This window comes from Gasterosteus aculeatus, chromosome 7, assembly GCF_964276395.1.
Source record: "Gasterosteus aculeatus chromosome 7, fGasAcu3.hap1.1, whole genome shotgun sequence".
Taxonomy (NCBI): Eukaryota; Metazoa; Chordata; class Actinopteri; order Perciformes; family Gasterosteidae; genus Gasterosteus; species Gasterosteus aculeatus.
The window spans coordinates 3,750,447-3,767,367 of record NC_135694.1 but is presented as its reverse complement, the minus strand read 5'-3'; the positions used below and the strand labels follow the sequence as shown (position 1 = coordinate 3,767,367).

Sequence of the window (16,921 nt, the reverse complement as noted above, 5' to 3'; positions counted from 1 at the left end):
GGACAATAAAAAAATCCTGTCAGCTTATTTTTACAGAGAGGTAAGTATGCTGAGTCGTGGCAGGTTTACCTCCCAGTCCATCGCCGTTCAAAGCTAATTGCCTCCTTCTATCCTCCGGCTTACTGCTGAAAGCTCGGCCCCTCAGGACGGGTTCTCAGCTCGCCCTCCTTAGTTAAGTGCTGATAAGGAGGCCGCTGGCTGCATCCCAGCCGCTAAAGACCACAACAATAGCAAGAAAAGGCTTTAATATTCTGCACAAACACTCTGATTTGGGCTCATTAAAGGATTGATGTAAAAGGTTCAAATCAGCCCAACCAAAAGCGAGCGTGCACTGCTGCTCAGGCTCTTATTAAGTTGGCATCGGCACGTTGTTTTCGATTCAAAGTCTGATTAAAAAGAAAGATTGAATTTTCCTTCCGAGTTTCACTCGTCGTAGCCAACCAGTCTTTCCAGTACGGCCTCAGAGCTGGTAAAAGTCCGTAGGCTGACCGGAGCGATGCATGAGTAATGGGAGAGCTCGGGGAAGCCGGCACAGACCCGAGATCTTTTGGAAAGACAGATGAGCCTAGCAGACACGGACCGAGAAGCAGCTGAGGAACCGGTGCTCTAGAAATCGGCCCACACCTGATGGATTCCGTCTGACGTTCACTGTGTCTTCACATGATCGAGGAAGTGTCTGTGCTTTATCGCCCTATCTTTGCATTATTTTATCCTCCGTCTGAAGACTGGAAAGAGAAAAAATGGGCCTTGTCGTCTCCTTCCATCAGCTTCATAAAGGACGGGTCCGCTAACCCTAATCTACCACGCACTTATCCGCCCGTCATCGTGTGCCGACTGGACTGAAGTGGAACCGTCTCAGTGTGTCAAATTGCAAATTTTGCGGTGTGCGGGAAAGCATATAATTTGTATTTTTGCCCGTCCACGTGCCTCCATGTGTTTGTGCTCCTGTGTATCCATTCTACGGAAAAATCCTGTATGTGTCTTAAGTCTATATGATGTCTGTCAACGTCTGCATCTCTGTGAGAGAGAAAAAAGAAAGTAAGCGAGAGAGGATAATTGATAATTGCGGTATAATAATAATGGCATATTTTATTCCCCTGGCTGGTCTTGGCTATTCTAAGTGCTAGAGAAAGCTGGGATCCATTAAGAGAGACATTTTTCCACCAGCCGTGCATGTAGAGACAGGGCTCTCCTCCAGCACTCTTCATCTCTGTCTCGCTCCGTCTCTCCGTCTGTCTCTTCACCTTAAACTCCAAAAGTCAAATCACCAATATTTGGTTCCAAAGTGACTTCAGATTCAGGGGTTTCTGATATTCCCACTCAGTTAAGGAACATTTACTTGAGACTCTACAGAGTAAGCAGTGGATACGTATGCATAGTGAGTATAATTAGTCACTTTGCCATTCCAGCTCACTGTCGTGAAAGCGCTGACATGCAATTCATTGAGGGAATTGGACCTTCCTTGAGGTCAGTCATGGTTTTTCACTCGGGTTTACACTTGAAAACAATGAATAAAGAGATAAGTACATTTTTCCAATCGCTGCGTGAAGCGTTGCTTTGTTTGTTTGGACTTGTTGGATGCAGCTCCTTACGTTCTGCTTGGAAAAAGGAGACTCAGACGCTGTCTGACAATCCGTCGGGCAATTTGTTCGCAGCCTGCTGGAGGCGAGTCGGTCCAGACACAAAACCAGCGCTCCCAAGGCGTCGAGCCGCCCTCTTTACCAGCACAAAGTGATGTGGGAGAGAATAAATGACACACTGCGTGAGTTTGTCGTAATGATTCACCGGGCCTCATTTTCGGGATCCGTCTCTCATCGGCCGCGCGCCTCACAGGAAAACCTGGCAGCTGATGACATCACTCGCTCTGGTTTTCCAGCACTTTCGTGTGCACGGGAGCTGATTGATGACTCTAGGTACGGCCGGGCCCCACCTGAGACAGAAGTAGTTCACATCATATTCCCTTCCTCTCCACTTACTGTAATTGCCCTGAAAAAATCAATCCATTTTCCTGCTCTTTTTTTCTTTAGCTCTTGTTTAATATATTTTCCAAGCATTGGCCTTTTGCATCCATATATCCTCTAGGGAACATGGCTCAAGGTCTTTTTTTCCAGGTAGTTGGTAATATAATCGAGGGATTGTTTTTTTTTTTCCCTTCTTGCGTTTTTTACGGCTCGCTTTGGATTCAGGTGTGAGCCACCAAGGACTCTTATCTGTAAGACAGTTAAAAAAAACACTTGTTATTTGTCCTCATCCGGAGGATCTGCCTCTGGGTCGCCTCGCCTTGCCGAAGGAACGACCCCCGCCCCCTCCCTCCTTTTCTCTCCATGGGCAAAGAAACGCGACCACTGAACCGGACTTGGCGGCGTCACCGTGTCAGTCGGCCCTTCACAGACGCATAAGACGCAGCGTGTGCGGAGCACTGAAAGAAACGTGGAAGGAAGAGAGGAAAAAGCCCCGGGTCGAAGGAACGGATCGAAGGAATGTGTCTCTTTCTGGTGGTTATTCTCAGTAATGGTTTTACCTGACTCTTTGGCCTTGGTTCCGATCCGATTTTACAGTGGCTCACAGGCCTTGGCCACATCATAACAGGAGCTTTTCTGCTTAGCCAGACGCCCTGTTTCTGATAGGAAAATCCTCCAATGATCCCTCACACCCATTGTTCACACACGCAGTTTATAACCCCCCCCTGTCTCCACATGGTGGTGTTTAATTGGCCCGTGTGCATTTGTAGACCTCCCGCTTGTGTCCCCGACACGGAGCTCTACAGCTGTTCATCCGACTCGAAATCACTCAAACTGTTCTTCTTCCATGATTTTGTAGCAGCCATGTTTTCTTTTTCCCTCGGAAAACTGGGTGATGGCGTTCGTCCAGTGAAATGTCCAATATTAGTTAACCGCAGTGGATGTCCTAAGAGAAGGAGAACGCTTGTCAATCACACTTCATACAGCTTCACTTGAGAAGAAGCCTCTCTGTGTCGAGCCTCGCCAGACCGCAACAAGCGAGACAAATATGGAGGGCTGGCTTCGTGAGGCACCCCGTCTCGTTCCATTGGGTCATCCGTTTCTCCCATTTTCATGCCTTTCAATCACTCCCCCCTCCTCCCCCCTCCCCAGAGCCGCAGACCTCCCGAGCAGCGCGTCAGGCTGCGGGGGGGGGGTTGCCGTCTTTGCTCTGACGCATTACATCGTCTGTAAGGTTAAACGAGGCGTGCGTGTGCCGTGTGGAGACGTGCTGTAAAGATCATGTGCATTCTTGGCCACACACACGCATTTACATTTGATGCTGATGTTCGAGGGTCAGACTTTGCCCGGCTTTCTGCATAACCACCTCGGAGATGTAGAGTGCAGCAAATTAAGCCGGGAAATGAGCACCATCCATCACCTGGACTTTTTCGCCTGATTTTCAGCAGCCTTTTCATTTCTGGAAAAGTGCGTTTGCCTACTGGAGCATTTTTTGATTCTCTTGACCGAGTCACAGGGGACATTTTCAACAAGTCGGGCATTTCTCTCTACCAAGAGACTGAGCTTATTCCCCCTTTAAACCCCCTCTAATATGAGCGTGTAGGCCTTTAAAGGAAGAGAAAATAAAGAGCGGACAAACAAGTGCCCACTGCAACGAATGAAAGCTAGGTGCGTCTCTTTGATCCGGTCTCCGAGGCTGGGCTCAGCCGCGATAAGAAGATAAGAAAAAGTCTGTTTCCTGTCTGTTTAACTGCCACTTCCCGCCATCTGACCCCTTAATCATTGCCTCCCCCTCAGTCCGTCTGCCTCTTGCCTCTCTGCCTCCTCCGCGTTGGTCTCGGAGGGTCTCCGACCGGGTTGAATGAGACGGAAGGATGGAGAAGACCGGCGGCCTCACCTAAGGACCTAAAGGGTCCCGATAAGACGGAGAGGCCAGACGGGAACCGCCCGAGACACCAGATTCAAACCGTCTGCAGCGGATTACTGTTTATCGATCCGTAATCGTCACGTGACCCTTCAGAAGGACCCGCCCGCCTCACTTGAGGGACCCTGCACGGGATCAGAATCAAGGTGTGCTGGTGGTTCCTTCTCATCCGCTCTCTAGCTCACCAAACCAATGTCTTTGCTTTCTGCTTCCTCTCAGACTCTTAAACACGGAGTGAGTTCCATGGCGACTGAATGTATAACGATCTGACTGCGTTGGGTGTTGGTTTTGGAAAACAGGTGCTACACCAAAGCTGGTCTTTCAACAAAAGTAGATGTTGATATATTTTAAATGTAATTTTGGTGTAAGCACATATCATCATTATCATTATTCTGTAACTGGGGTAACTTCTCATTTTTAAATAGCCTATGAAGACCACTGATTATACACACTTTACTGGGTTACCTGAGCGTTGTGTATCCTCAGGGGTTAGTTTACACTGTCAAGGTGATGGAGACTATAGACTCAACACTTAAGTTTGTGTGTGTGTGTCTTTGGTTTAGGAAGAAATGCTTTAGTCTCGGGTTCTGGGCCTCCTCACAGTGATTTATTCTGACAGAATATTCTCCATTCTCTTCTCTCTCAACTTGTCCATCGACCTCAGATACGCTTCACCAAAGAACTTTGGGGCATTTTTTTCCCCCCGTTTTGTCGTCATTGATACTGCAGTCTGGAAAAGTGAGCTTTGAAGTGAGCCCTAAAATATTTTAATTGAATAAGTTCTCAAGCAGTTCAAATATGAATGTTTGCAGCTGTTATTTGTCTTGTATGATAGTGAAAAAAGTCTAGAAGGATAAACTCCCACTTTGCACCACCCACCGAGCAGTCGGTAGAGGACAAAACAGAGCTAAAGGACAGTGAATGATTAAGCTTCTCTGTAAGTTGTCAGGTGCTGCTGGTTTAAAGATATATGTTTGCACTACTGCACTAACCAGCCGTGACGTTAAAAGGCCCCTATTACTTAACAGTGTCCGGAGCTCCGATTTTACGTCTCTCGTCACAGTCAGCTCACCCCTGCCCTCCTCTCTGAAATGGACACCAAATATCTTCCACTAACAGGGGGGCCTTCTTTCCGACCCCTGAACGTCTGGAAGCAGCCCGAGGCCTCCTCGTTCAGCATCATCGCACACACACACCAGCGTAGACGCACCAGCCGGCCTTGATGGAACCGACCTCAGACCGAGATCAACGCAGGAGTCACTCCAATCAGTGCAAAGCGTATTACATGTTTTTCCCCAGACTATTGAAACTATTGGGTTTTGCTATAGAGTATCTTTAATAATTGTCTTCACAAAGACTTGGCAAACGAATGTGTTTCAACCGACACCTCTGCTCTCCAGCAGCTGTCGCCGTGCATTGATAACTGCGGACCCTTCAAAATCCCAGACTGTCACATATCTGTTGGGAAGTGTTGACAGACGGCCAGGTAGGGCGGAGATATGCGCGCTGAAGGGTCAGCTGGGGTCAACGGATATGGCCCGACGGATACGACCGCAGCTCCCCGTTACTTACAGTGTCGTGAAAAAAAACAAAAACCCCAAAAGAGGCTGAACGTGGCCACACATGTGCAACGTGACAGAACACCAGACGCTCACAGAGATCTCCTTCAAACTTGTCCCAGCAGTCGGGAAGTCTGCGCTGTCTTATCTTAGCAGTCAGACAAAGGCAAACGTCTGTAAGAGATGTAGTTCAACAGTTGCTGGAAAATGGAGATTATCCAGTTTGTTTCAAATCAATAGATTTTCTCACCGCTGGATATCTCATTTGGGGAAAACCCACTTGAGGCTTTTTTCATATCCTAATCCAAGGTCACTGGTTTCCTCCAACAGCTCTCCGAGCATCTTGCTCCCATCTGTATTCAGTGCTGCAGCCGTAGACTTGGCAGAGTCACACCGGCTGTGTCCTCCAACTGCCGACTTTATCCCTCCTATCCTTCTTTCCATCTAGCTTTTAGGGAAATCGGCCATCTTACCCCTTCGGCAAGCGCAGAGAGTCCTCAGATTCAAATTCGACGCCCTCAAAGTTCAGTTTAGGTTTCACACAACTCATTTTTACCAGTTTGGACGTTGGGAGTTGCAGCTTGGAGAACACGCTAAAAGTCCCTGAAGGAGCTTTTAGCAGAGCCATTGGTGGATATGAATGGATCATATATGTATGGAGAGTGTGTGTGTGTGTGTGTGTGTCGTCTCTGTTTACAGACAATGTTGACGTATTGCTGTCTTGTCTACTGTCAAATTGTTTGTTATTTTTGTACAGTTACTCTCAACTGTGCAGACAGGTTGTAGATTATTATCTGGTTGAGATGGTAAAAAGTCTCTTCCAATTCTCTCTGTGTGCAGTTTGTCTCCAGTTCTCCCTCGCCCTTAATTTTCCTGCTTAGTTTTTTTTTCCCCCCGGCAGACGTCCGTGTATCCAGTCAGTGTGTGCCGGTCTGGATGTTGTGCAGAGTGTCCCACTTGGCCTTGGGCGAAAGCTGCTGCGGTCAAATATCTGGGCTTTGCTCCGGCCAAAACCAGCAGCTCCAGTTAGAGAAAGAATTAAGGAATAAAAATGAGGTGATTGAGGCCAGTGGAAACAACAGGGAGTGTGCGTGCGTGCGTGTGTGCTCTGAGAACGCCGCTCCCACGTAGTTTTATCTCAGAGGTTGTTGTTATACACACATTTAGCGTTTTATGTCCATGCACTTATCCAATAGCAATTCTGTTACTGTATTTCTCACAAATCCCGAGGCATGAGGATGTAACTACACATCAGCATTTCATGTGAATTGATATCCAATGGGCCCGTATGCCTGTGAATCCAAACCAGAGAAACTACCGTTTGTTTGTCAGCTTGAATGATGGAAAACACCTCGATCCTTTGGCTTCTTCCACACCACAACCCGTCGCCGGGACAAGCGACCCGTCAGATTCTCAGAGGACGTGACTGTGGCTCCGTGGTCCCAGATGAAACACATCGTGACGTCTTTTAGTGTTTTCACTGCACGTGATTGACAATGAACATGTGAGGAAGGAGGAGAAGGAGAAATATCTCACTAAGACAGTTCTTCGATGGTCGCTTTTCCCTCGAGGGATTTCACATTCTTGTCCTGTTTGTCCGACAGGAATCAGAGGGGAAATTACCGCTCACCACCTCTCGTTTCAGCCCAGGCCCGAAAGAAATTACTTTTTTCGCTCATTTAGGAGCAGCGAGAGGTCGGAATGAGCTCGGCGCAGGATGGATGGAAAGGCCGATCTTCACACTGTAAAACACAGATGTCAGTAAATCCCCTCGACAAACATAACTGGAATTTCAGACTTTCCCGAAGCAAACGTAGGCATCCGTCACTGTGTCACCGCTCTGCGGTTTACCGCTGCACCTACTGTTCCCCTGAGATGAGGTTTTTCACAGCAGAGAGAAGCAGCGTAAATCCTGCCATACAAATCCAATCCTCAGGGTGGGGAGTCTGCAGGAACGTCCACGAGCTTCTCGAGTGATGGAAATTCATCACTTCATGCAACATTCAAACACAAAACTGTGAGATGCACAAACTAAATATCTGCAACTTTACCGACACACACACGACATGCACATGAACACACACTTTCCTACACACATCGTGCTCACTCTCTTAACTTAACACTGTTCTTTCTGCTGAGCGCACACTCACATACAAACACACACAACTATACCCACAGCTTCCTGCATACTTAAAATACTGCTCAGCGATTGATAGGTGCTGCTGACACCAGCCTCGTGTGTGTGTGTGTGTGTGTGTGTGTGTGTGTGTGTGTGTGTGTGTGTGTGTGTGTGTGTGTGTGTGTGTGTGTGTGTGTGTGTGAGAATGCAGGGTGGGTGGGGTGTTGGAATGGAGATGGACAGAGAGCAAATGTGTGATTCAGAAAGGTGTGGCAACGGGAGGCTTTGTAACGCAATACGCTGCGGGCAGGGTCAAAGGTCAGGGAGGCGCCATCATCATCGGAAAAAAAAGCTTTTATAACGCTGCCATGGCGATGTATCAGCTGGCCTCTAACACCGAATGAGCAACATTCTCACAAGTGCGTTCAATGAGAACACGTGAACTTTTCGTCCCGTTGCACAGAACAGAACAAATCAATCGCTCCGTTCGCACAAAGCGGGTCGAAGTCCACAGCTTCGTGATTAGGGGAAGCAAATGGCACCACATTTTTAAGCAGGGGGATTTACTTTGGCATCTTCAGCTTAGGATTTACCAAAAGTGTCAGACACTGGCACCTGAAGAAACCAAAAGTATTCCAAAGAGCCAGTGGTGGCGGACTAAATGACATGTTTTTATGGGCTTAGGCGGGTAGCTCCATTAGTTAACCACTGGCTGTGATGAGGTTAGCGCTTCAAAGTGCCAGATTCCATCGCCTTGTTTTCTTTGGTGAGTGAGTGTGTACGTGTTTCTGTGACTGTCTCTGTTAGTTTGAATGACAATAAGCAGTACGAGGTGCATGTACGGGCGCCCACAAATATGCCAACATCTCGTTGTCTCTTTGTGTGCGGAGTGGGATTTATTTCACATTCTCCTGGAGATTTTAGTTTCTGGATCTCTTAGTTGTGTTTCCAGCCTCGGTAAGAAACCTTGTTCCAGGTAGTAAACTAAATATAGAGACAAAATATGCACTCTGCTCAACTTTAATTAGCCCATGTTTGGAATGCTTTGTGTTGGCAAGAAGCCCCCCTCCGCCAGGACCTGATACGAATCTGAGCAGAACACTAAAGCACTAAAAATAATAATCTGCTTCCATTCAAAGTATCCAAACAGTAAATGCAGGTGTTTCCCAGCAACGGAATATTTAATTGGTATTCTAGTCTTCTTGGAGAACAAATACATGCAACACGGTCCTCATTGCTGGTGATTTATAGCAAGGTTTGGAGTTTTTTTTTGTCGAAATCCATAGCAGCTCAATCCCAAACGGCGCTGTCCTATTGAAATGACCTCCTGGCTGGCGCTCCCTCTCCAGGTACCGAGGTCTAAGTCATCTTCTGAACGAGCCCACGAGCGACGGCCCCAGTCTATGAATTATTGATATAGTATAGAAGTATATATGTTAATGTCGTATACATTAACATATATACGACAAACACCTCAGCCTCTATTAGAGGACGTCCCCGCTTCCAGCTGCTGCCAGGAACCCCGTCCCCCCGTCCCCCTCAGAGCAGAAAGAAGGAGGACAGACGGAGGGGAACACTGGGGAGAAATGCAACTACAGCAACAGCCGTCAACACACTGCAACAAAGGAAAAAGGCTGCGTCCGTCTCCACGGTGTGGTTTCCATAGGTACTTTAAGCCGCCGCCGAAAATCCTTCCCTCCGTATGAGCGCGTTCAACACGGCAGGCTGGAGTCAAGAAAATCACCGCGCTTCACCACGCGGTTTCCTTTCGTTTATTTCTACATCAAAGCTCGGCGTCTGAGATGCCGCTGCGGTGGCTCTGTGCTCCGGTAGTGGAGTTGGGGATCTCATAAACGGCAGAGGTATTATGGAACTCACAATTAAGCTTCCACTTCCACTGGGAAAGGGTAACTGTTGAAAAACGATTTATTTATGTATTTTTTTTGTGTCAATTTTAGGTTGTTTTCCAACACAGCCGAGATTCAGCTTAGTGGCAGCAACATTTACAGCTGTGTAAAACATCAATGTTATGTCTCAGGTTTCTGTATTGATGACACCAATCGTGTGGCGATCAATCTTGCAGAAGAGAAGCTGACTTTCTCCACTAAAAGCAGCCGTATACACTGAAATTCAATGAATACAACTTGCACCGTAGTATCACTCTCTCCAAGTAATGGCTGCAGCTCTAAGCCCTACCAGATAACACACACCAATTAAATACCGAAGAACTCCTTCATTGATGACTAATACCAATTAGATAACATCGGAGGCTGGATATGAACAAAAAATACATATAAATCCGCTCAAAAACGCATTGTGAGTTTCTCCTTTGCCAGCCAGGACGGCCTCTCCCCTTGGCGCCTCACCGCAGAATTAGCTTCTCTCTCTTCTCATCGTCCCAGTTGCTTGACGAGCGGTGTTGTGACAGGAAGCGCTGCACCTCTCAGTCAAACCACGCTCAGTCCGGGCCTCCGTCAGTGAAGACTTTGAACTCTTTAGGTGGTGGTGAGGAAGTCGGTGGTTGCCGCGTTGGGAGCCTTTTCCGGTAATGGCCCTTCTGTTCTAGAAATAGTTTTCCATCCCCTTAAAATTTGCCAACTATAGCCCAGACAGGTTAACAATTATGTGAAAAACATCTTCCGTGGTTTTTAGAACCCCCTGCTTTTAAGCGCAAGGATTGATGTATTATCCTCTCTTGAAATATGGAGTTGCTCTCCGCGTCTTTTCCTCCCAAAGTACAGATACAAAGGTTCTCTGGGTTGTGAACTGGAAGAGAAGCCCAGTCGCAGGGTGTTTGATATGTTATAGTACGTGCTTCTGGTCTACATGCCCACACATCCCACGCATGTCTTCATTCATCCCAACTTATGATGGCTTCTCCTTGTCATGCGGTTTTGAGTCTAAACTGTTTTTAAAAAAAAAATCTGGCAAAGCTATCAACACAAAGAGCATTTTTTTCCCAGCATTACCTCTGAGGGTGACGCTTTTTTGGCACCCAATCCAAAATCGTGGTAGAGTTTGTCAAACTTGTGTTGGCAGGTAGCGATAAAAAAGATGTGTTGGACCGTTTGCCGTGTCTGAGGCAAATTTCAAGTATCTACAATCCAACGCGTCGGGTGTCTGAGGCTGCAAATCAATCAAATCCCTCTACTTGAATTGTCTAACGGAGGCCGTCAGGATTCAAAGAACTTGAATCCATGCACGCGGCGCCACCTGTACAGCCCGCTCGGCCTCCTGGGTAACCCCCTCCCCCCATGTGGAAACCAATCACTTTCAGTACTAGTGGCACCAAGAGATTGTTACATTTTGAAGCCGCCAACTGGATAACGAAAGCACGTGGTTCTGCTATGAAGCACGATGTTCGTATCGTTCTAACAGGAAACGCGTTGATCTCTGAACGTGACCTCGTTTATCTCAAATATCCAAATGCGTCCCCCGAGTAATTGTTGCTCAGTAATGCTAAAGTGGAGTCTGGTGTGCGTTTGTGCATGTTGTTCTCCTGAGCCCCTGCCGAGTTGTTGTTGTTATTTTTACCACCCAAGCCAAGAGCAGATAGCCTGTCAAAACAAGCGCTCTCCCTTCCGACCGGCGGGGAGACAGCTTTCCGAACGGATGCAGTCGGGTTGGGTTTTTATTTTATTTTTTTATCCGCTGTGGAATGCCTGCAAAAAAAGTTTTTGGGAAGGTGAATCTCAAGGAAGTGAAAAACCTGATACGAAAATATTACTCAGGCTTGTGTTTCAAGCTATGATGTTTTTGCCAGTGTTGAAGAAGAAAAGAAAAAATGACACACACATCCATGTTATGGCACAATGCAGCCTAAACATTCAATATTAGAGCTTTTCTACCATTACAGTGACCGGAAGAAGCAATCAGCCGTTCTTCCACATCTGGCTGTTCGAGTTAATGTCATTGATCCGCTGGTTTCCAGCTCCAACGTTGGACATTTTTGGTCCCATTGCAAAAAAAGTTCAAATGAACAATTCTTCCTGTGTGTTAAGATCTGAACTATGCAACAAAAAAAAAGTTTCCATTTGGCTGATATTGGACGTTTATCGAGAAAGAAACCAATCATGAAGCGGTGGGTTCAGGTTCCGATCAAAGTCACAGGAAGGGCTGATGGGGGGCCAGCAGTGGGGTGGAGAAGGAGGGGGTGGGGTCCTCATTTACCATTCAGCATGGCTGCCATGAATATAGAAGCCTTTGATTAACAGCCGGGGTACGTTGGCACCATCGTCACCCCTCAAGGTGTGGAAAGGTTTCCTGGCCTCTTCTGCCAAATGCAACGAGGTGCCTGCTTTTGATGTTCTGATCAGACGAGCATCTGTTTGGAGATTGAAACGAATGTAAATCCAGGTTTTTTAAATGCATTTGTGGGGATTTTTCTGTTGATTGATCACTTTTACATCTTTGTCAAAGTTGGTAAAATATCCAGAACATTAAATTATTGAAGTCTTACAAACAAAATCTTATTATTTGTACTTTTGAAAGTCAACCTTCTGACCACCACCGGCTTTTATAAAAGGAGGCTCATCTCTTCCTCCCCCCTCTCTCTCTTCCTCCCCCCTCTTGCTAAAGTTCGAGGCGCTTTGGATCGGAGATAGTTTCGCCGCTCTTACTACTAATCCCTCCGGGCCTGTCGGTCCCTGCGCTATCACCGCTGCTTTGACAGACACCGACGGCTCCAAGCAGGACACACTTAAACTGTCCCACTCGTATCTCTCCTTTGGCATTGAAGAGCCTGCCAAGTGCGTAATTGAAGAAATGTGTCGGGCGTTCAGCGCGGAGGCCTCAAGCTGACAAACGACTGGCTCGAGGTGTTCTGCGATGCACGTACAGATGTGAGATGACTCGTCTAAGTAACTCAAGCAGACACTTTCCTGTTGGCCACATTTGACCCGGTCCGATTACTTGGTAACCTCAAGTCTTCACATCAGATTAGAATAGTGCGCGAAGCAACGTCTTTCAAGTTGAGTCCTGCAGGAATAGTAATGATACTGCTGGCAAGTTGTTTTTAGAGATGACACAGTTGGGACTATAATCAAAATGCTATCGCCAATTGTTTTATGTGTATATTTTTTCTTTACTTGGTTTAAGGAAAGGCCACGCATGCCCTTATTTCTGCAGCATGTTGGCTTTGGTCTCAGGAACATCTGTTCACCTTTGAAGCTGTAATTCCCCTTTTTCCTTCATCTCTTTATCCCTCTTTTATTACAGAATGACTCTTTTCATTTTCCAGCTGCAATGATCAGAGTGACGATGTTCTCAGGAGCAAAAACAGGTGTAATTCAGATGAAGTTTAACGTGGCCGCCATCAATCAGTCGAGAGCTTCTCTCCTTCTGCCACGTTTCCGTCATCGCGCCTTGGACCACGAGGAGCACGCAGAGGCTGCGGGGCAAGTCCCCGCTCTCCTGTGGTCCCCTCCATCTTAATACTCTGACCTAAAGTATGCAGGGGCGAGTCGGCGGGGTGTCATTAGTGGGTATGCGTGCGTATACTCCGATCGCTGACCCCGGGCCGTGCCACAAGCCGCCGCGGCCTGAAAGCACCCTGAGCAGACGCCTAATAAAAGACCTTCAAACGTCCCCCGAAGCGCTGCAACGTGAACCCGCCGAGGAGAGACTAACACCAGCGGGTTTATCCACCGCTGCATGAAAGTATCGCCGCGTCACACCTGACAGGGAGGGCTCCTCTCGACCTTGGCTGCGCTGCAGCAAGCAAGCGGCTTCTCTGATCCTCAAAGCTCCTTCTCCTTCTCCTCCATTCTCTCTCTCTCTCTCTCTCTCTCTCTCTCCCCCTCCATCCTCCGTCGCTCTGTAATTATGCCGCTTCTGCTGGAGCCGCTTGAAGTTTCGGCCAATTAGACAATAAAGACGGGAGCTTTCTCTCCTGCTCCGTTGGCCTCCCCGGTCACACCCTCGCGTGTCTCCTCTCACTTCGCCTCTCGTATTTTACAGTCTTGTGCAGGCCAGTTGTTACGTCCCGTTTGAACCCACAGCACAAACACACATCCTTTGTTTCCCTTTGACTTTATTGTTCTTCTTTACTTTCTCTCAACCCTGTTGCCCCAACTTCCTCCTCTCATAATACATTTTTTGTCATGTTTCACCCTCCGAGCATCCTGACTCCAAGCTGATGGTCCCATTGTTTTGTTTTTCACTCGCGAAAAAATAAAGATATGTCTCTGACTTCAATGTCCTTTCTAATTGCTTGTGGTGGATCGTAAGCGGTGGCTAAAGTTAGTTTGGGAGCTGCAGCCGGTGTTCGGGGCGGACGCAGCAGCCCGCTCTGCGTTTCCCAGTGTTCTCGGGTGGTTTCAGACCACTGGCAAGCAGCTGCGGTGTTCTTAGGGGAAATAATTACAATTGTCGAGCTTTCTCCTTCTTCTCGCCCCCCCCGTCGCCTGTCATGCTGATGTAGGGTTTTTGAGGAACCCTAGAATTGCGGGCTGTTTTTAGCGGTCGCGTGTGACGCTTTTTGTTATCCAGTGTAATCAGGTCACCAAAGCCGGAGCTACGTCGGCTGCGGACGACGAGCCACAGGATGTGTGTGTTTGGTCAGGAACAGCATGACTGCACTAAGGAGGAGACAATTTTATCTTGCTTGTCAATGTTGCTCTCAAGAGCCAACGGGGAGCACAAGCAGCATTGCTCGGATCCACTTGTTTATATTCCTAAATCCTTTATGTCCTCTTGTCCAAAAGCAAATACTCCGCCACTCCCGCGCCAACGCCACCAGGGCCATTTTCCTGATCACCGACGGCTACTCCAACGGCGGGGACCCTCGGCCGGTGGCGGCCGCTCTGCGGGAGCGCAGCGTGGAGATCTTCACCTTGGGCATCTGGCAGGGCAACATCAAGGAGCTCCACGACATGGCCTCGCAACCCAAGGACCAGCACTGCTACCTGGTGCACAACTTTGCCGAGTTTGAGGCCCTGGCTCGTCACGCTCTCCACGAAGGTACGAAGCGCAGACAAGGGTTTTTCTCTGGATGGTTTGTGGTACGGCTTCTTTATCTTTCTCTTTTCAAGGCTTCCTGAGGTGTTTCCTCAATTCAAGGAAACCTTTGTGATAGATGTTTATAAACCTGCTTTAGCTGCAGAGTTCTTTTAAACCCTGTGTTTTAGTAAATGGACGCTGAAGCCGTGACTACTCTTCATCTCTTTGAAGCCTCGGTGCTCCCATCATCTCGATTTGACCTTAGAAATAGCTCTTAAGTGAAGGAATTGCCCCTAGAATTCAGTGTTTACTTAAAACGACGCTGATAATATTTCATGTGGAATCTGACAGCGTACATTTCACATGGTATCTTCTGTTATGTACTGCCAGCTGCCATTAGGCTTTGGACAAAGTGAGTCCCTCTTCCCACACTAAAAGGGGACTTCTCACAATTTGGTGAAAAGAGGGATTTGGTCATAGCTTTTAAACTTAAAATATCCTCGTAAATATGACAGTCGAGTACAGCCCTAAGTGCTTGGAGAGCTATAAACCCTACACATGTATATGTCCACTCAAACAAAGAGCCTTTGAAATCAGTAGGTGCAGTGGTAGAGATCAGTGAGACGGCGTGAGGATAAGACATTGAGAATGAGAGCCAACACACACACACACACACACACACACCAGACCGCTCGGGCCTCCGTCCGTCCGTCTTGAGGTCTTGCAGCCTCACAGCAGACACGGGGCCACATGTTGAGCCACTCTCACTGGTCACGCATCAAATCAAACACAATCCGTCTTTCATGGCGCTGTGCCTTCCTGCCTTTCTCAATGAGAAAAAAAAACAATTTCACTTCCAAAGATGAAATTCAAGTTTCCTTGTGGCTCAGCAGGAAAGCCAGTTACGGGCTGAGTCTCAACAGCGAGGTACAGCTCCAATCAAATTATTTCAGAAAATGTCAGATTTATGCTGTTTAAATTGCTAAAATGGATATGGTGTTTGCGTTCAGGCAGTCTTTTACATTTTTTTATGCATTTCTGTGGTGAAAGTTTTCTTATTTCTCGAGCGAAGGCATTTCACAGGTCCGTGGAAAGCCCTGCGTGCAGAGAGTCTGTAGCCAGTCTCAACGGCATACCCTGCAGAACCCGCTAATGCTTTTAATACGGCCATTAAGAGCGCTCGTTTAATGTGACAGCTCAACGCGTCTGATCGCCAGTTGGTGAAATCTGATCCCGCTGCGACCTGCGCTCCTCTGTGCTTGTTTCCCACCCTCAGACCTCCCGACGGGCAGCTACATCCAGGAAGACCGGTCGCGCTGCTCCTCGCTGTGCGAAGCAGGCAGCGACTGCTGCGACCCGATGGCCAGCTGCAAGTGCGGCACACACACCGGGCAGTACGACTGCATCTGTGAGAAGGGATACTACGGCAAGGGGCTGCAGCACGAGTGCACAGGTAGGACACGGGGCCCCGTCTCAGCTGCTCTCACACCGCCCTCGTCTTCTCTCTGCAGACAAAGTTTGCACCTGTAAAGCTACAACTGAACAACTGAGCGTCAATAATTGCAAAAACCGACCCAATAAAAATCAACGTGGCGTGGCTGCTGTTTTTTTGTTTCTTTTCACTTGCCGAGACCTGAGACCGGCAACATGTTTATGCCTCATGGAAAGGCATTTGGAGCTCCTCGTAGTTCCTCTTTCCCTGCTTTACCTGTCAGTCTCTCCTCCCGATCGAATGGAAGTCACCGTGGGTTAAACAAGCAGCCCGTCCACAAGCTGCCAACCGGGCAGATCGCTATCAACAAACCTAGTAATGTGCAGCAGGGGTGGATGACGGAGGCAGTGAGGTCTGTGTACGTCTGTGTACGTCTGTGTGTGTGTGTGTTCTCTCACTTACCTCCTTTAAATCAAACCCCCAACATCTGTTTCTTTCTCTTGTACATCCACCGAAAATGCTGTTGTTGGTCTTAAAACTAACTGCTTTTTTTTTTTGTCTGTGGCTCCTTGTTGCTTTTCCGCCCACTCGTGTTTTGTGTGCGTATCTATTTGAGGAAAAAAGAAAATCTGCTTCATCGGTTGCCAGAGAACTCTGGCTTTTACCCTGGTGTTCCTTACTACTGGTTATTTATAATGTTGGGTCTCTTGGACTTATTATTTTATGGTTGCACACAAACGTCATCGCAGATAAGATCTGTAGAGAAAGTTGGTTGCACTTGTGTGTGTGTGTGTTTGTTTAACGATGAAGGGATAATTTTGAGTGAAACGCAGGCATGTTCATGCGCATGTAGCACACAGACGTATGGAATTATTCCCTTCCCCAATTATAAAGTTGCAAAAACTGTAAATTCAAGACGAAATTACAGTGATATGAAATGTGCCAATGCAAATGTATAATAATAGATACGTATTTGTCATAAAAAAG

At 47.6% G+C, this 16,921-nt stretch overlaps 1 protein-coding gene across 2 annotated transcripts in view; it reads left to right on the top strand.

Annotated features, from left to right (window-relative positions):
* The window catches only part of svep1 (sushi, von Willebrand factor type A, EGF and pentraxin domain containing 1), a 60,201-nt gene that overhangs the window by 2,281 nt on the left and 40,999 nt on the right, over nucleotides 1-16,921 (top strand). For both annotated transcript variants that reach the window (XM_040183077.2, XM_040183076.2), the window contains exons 2-3: nucleotides 14,268-14,523; nucleotides 15,779-15,955. In XM_040183077.2, the coding sequence (XP_040039011.2) occupies nucleotides 14,268-14,523; nucleotides 15,779-15,955 (433 nt within the window). The remainder of the gene's footprint in view (nucleotides 1-14,267; nucleotides 14,524-15,778; nucleotides 15,956-16,921) is intronic.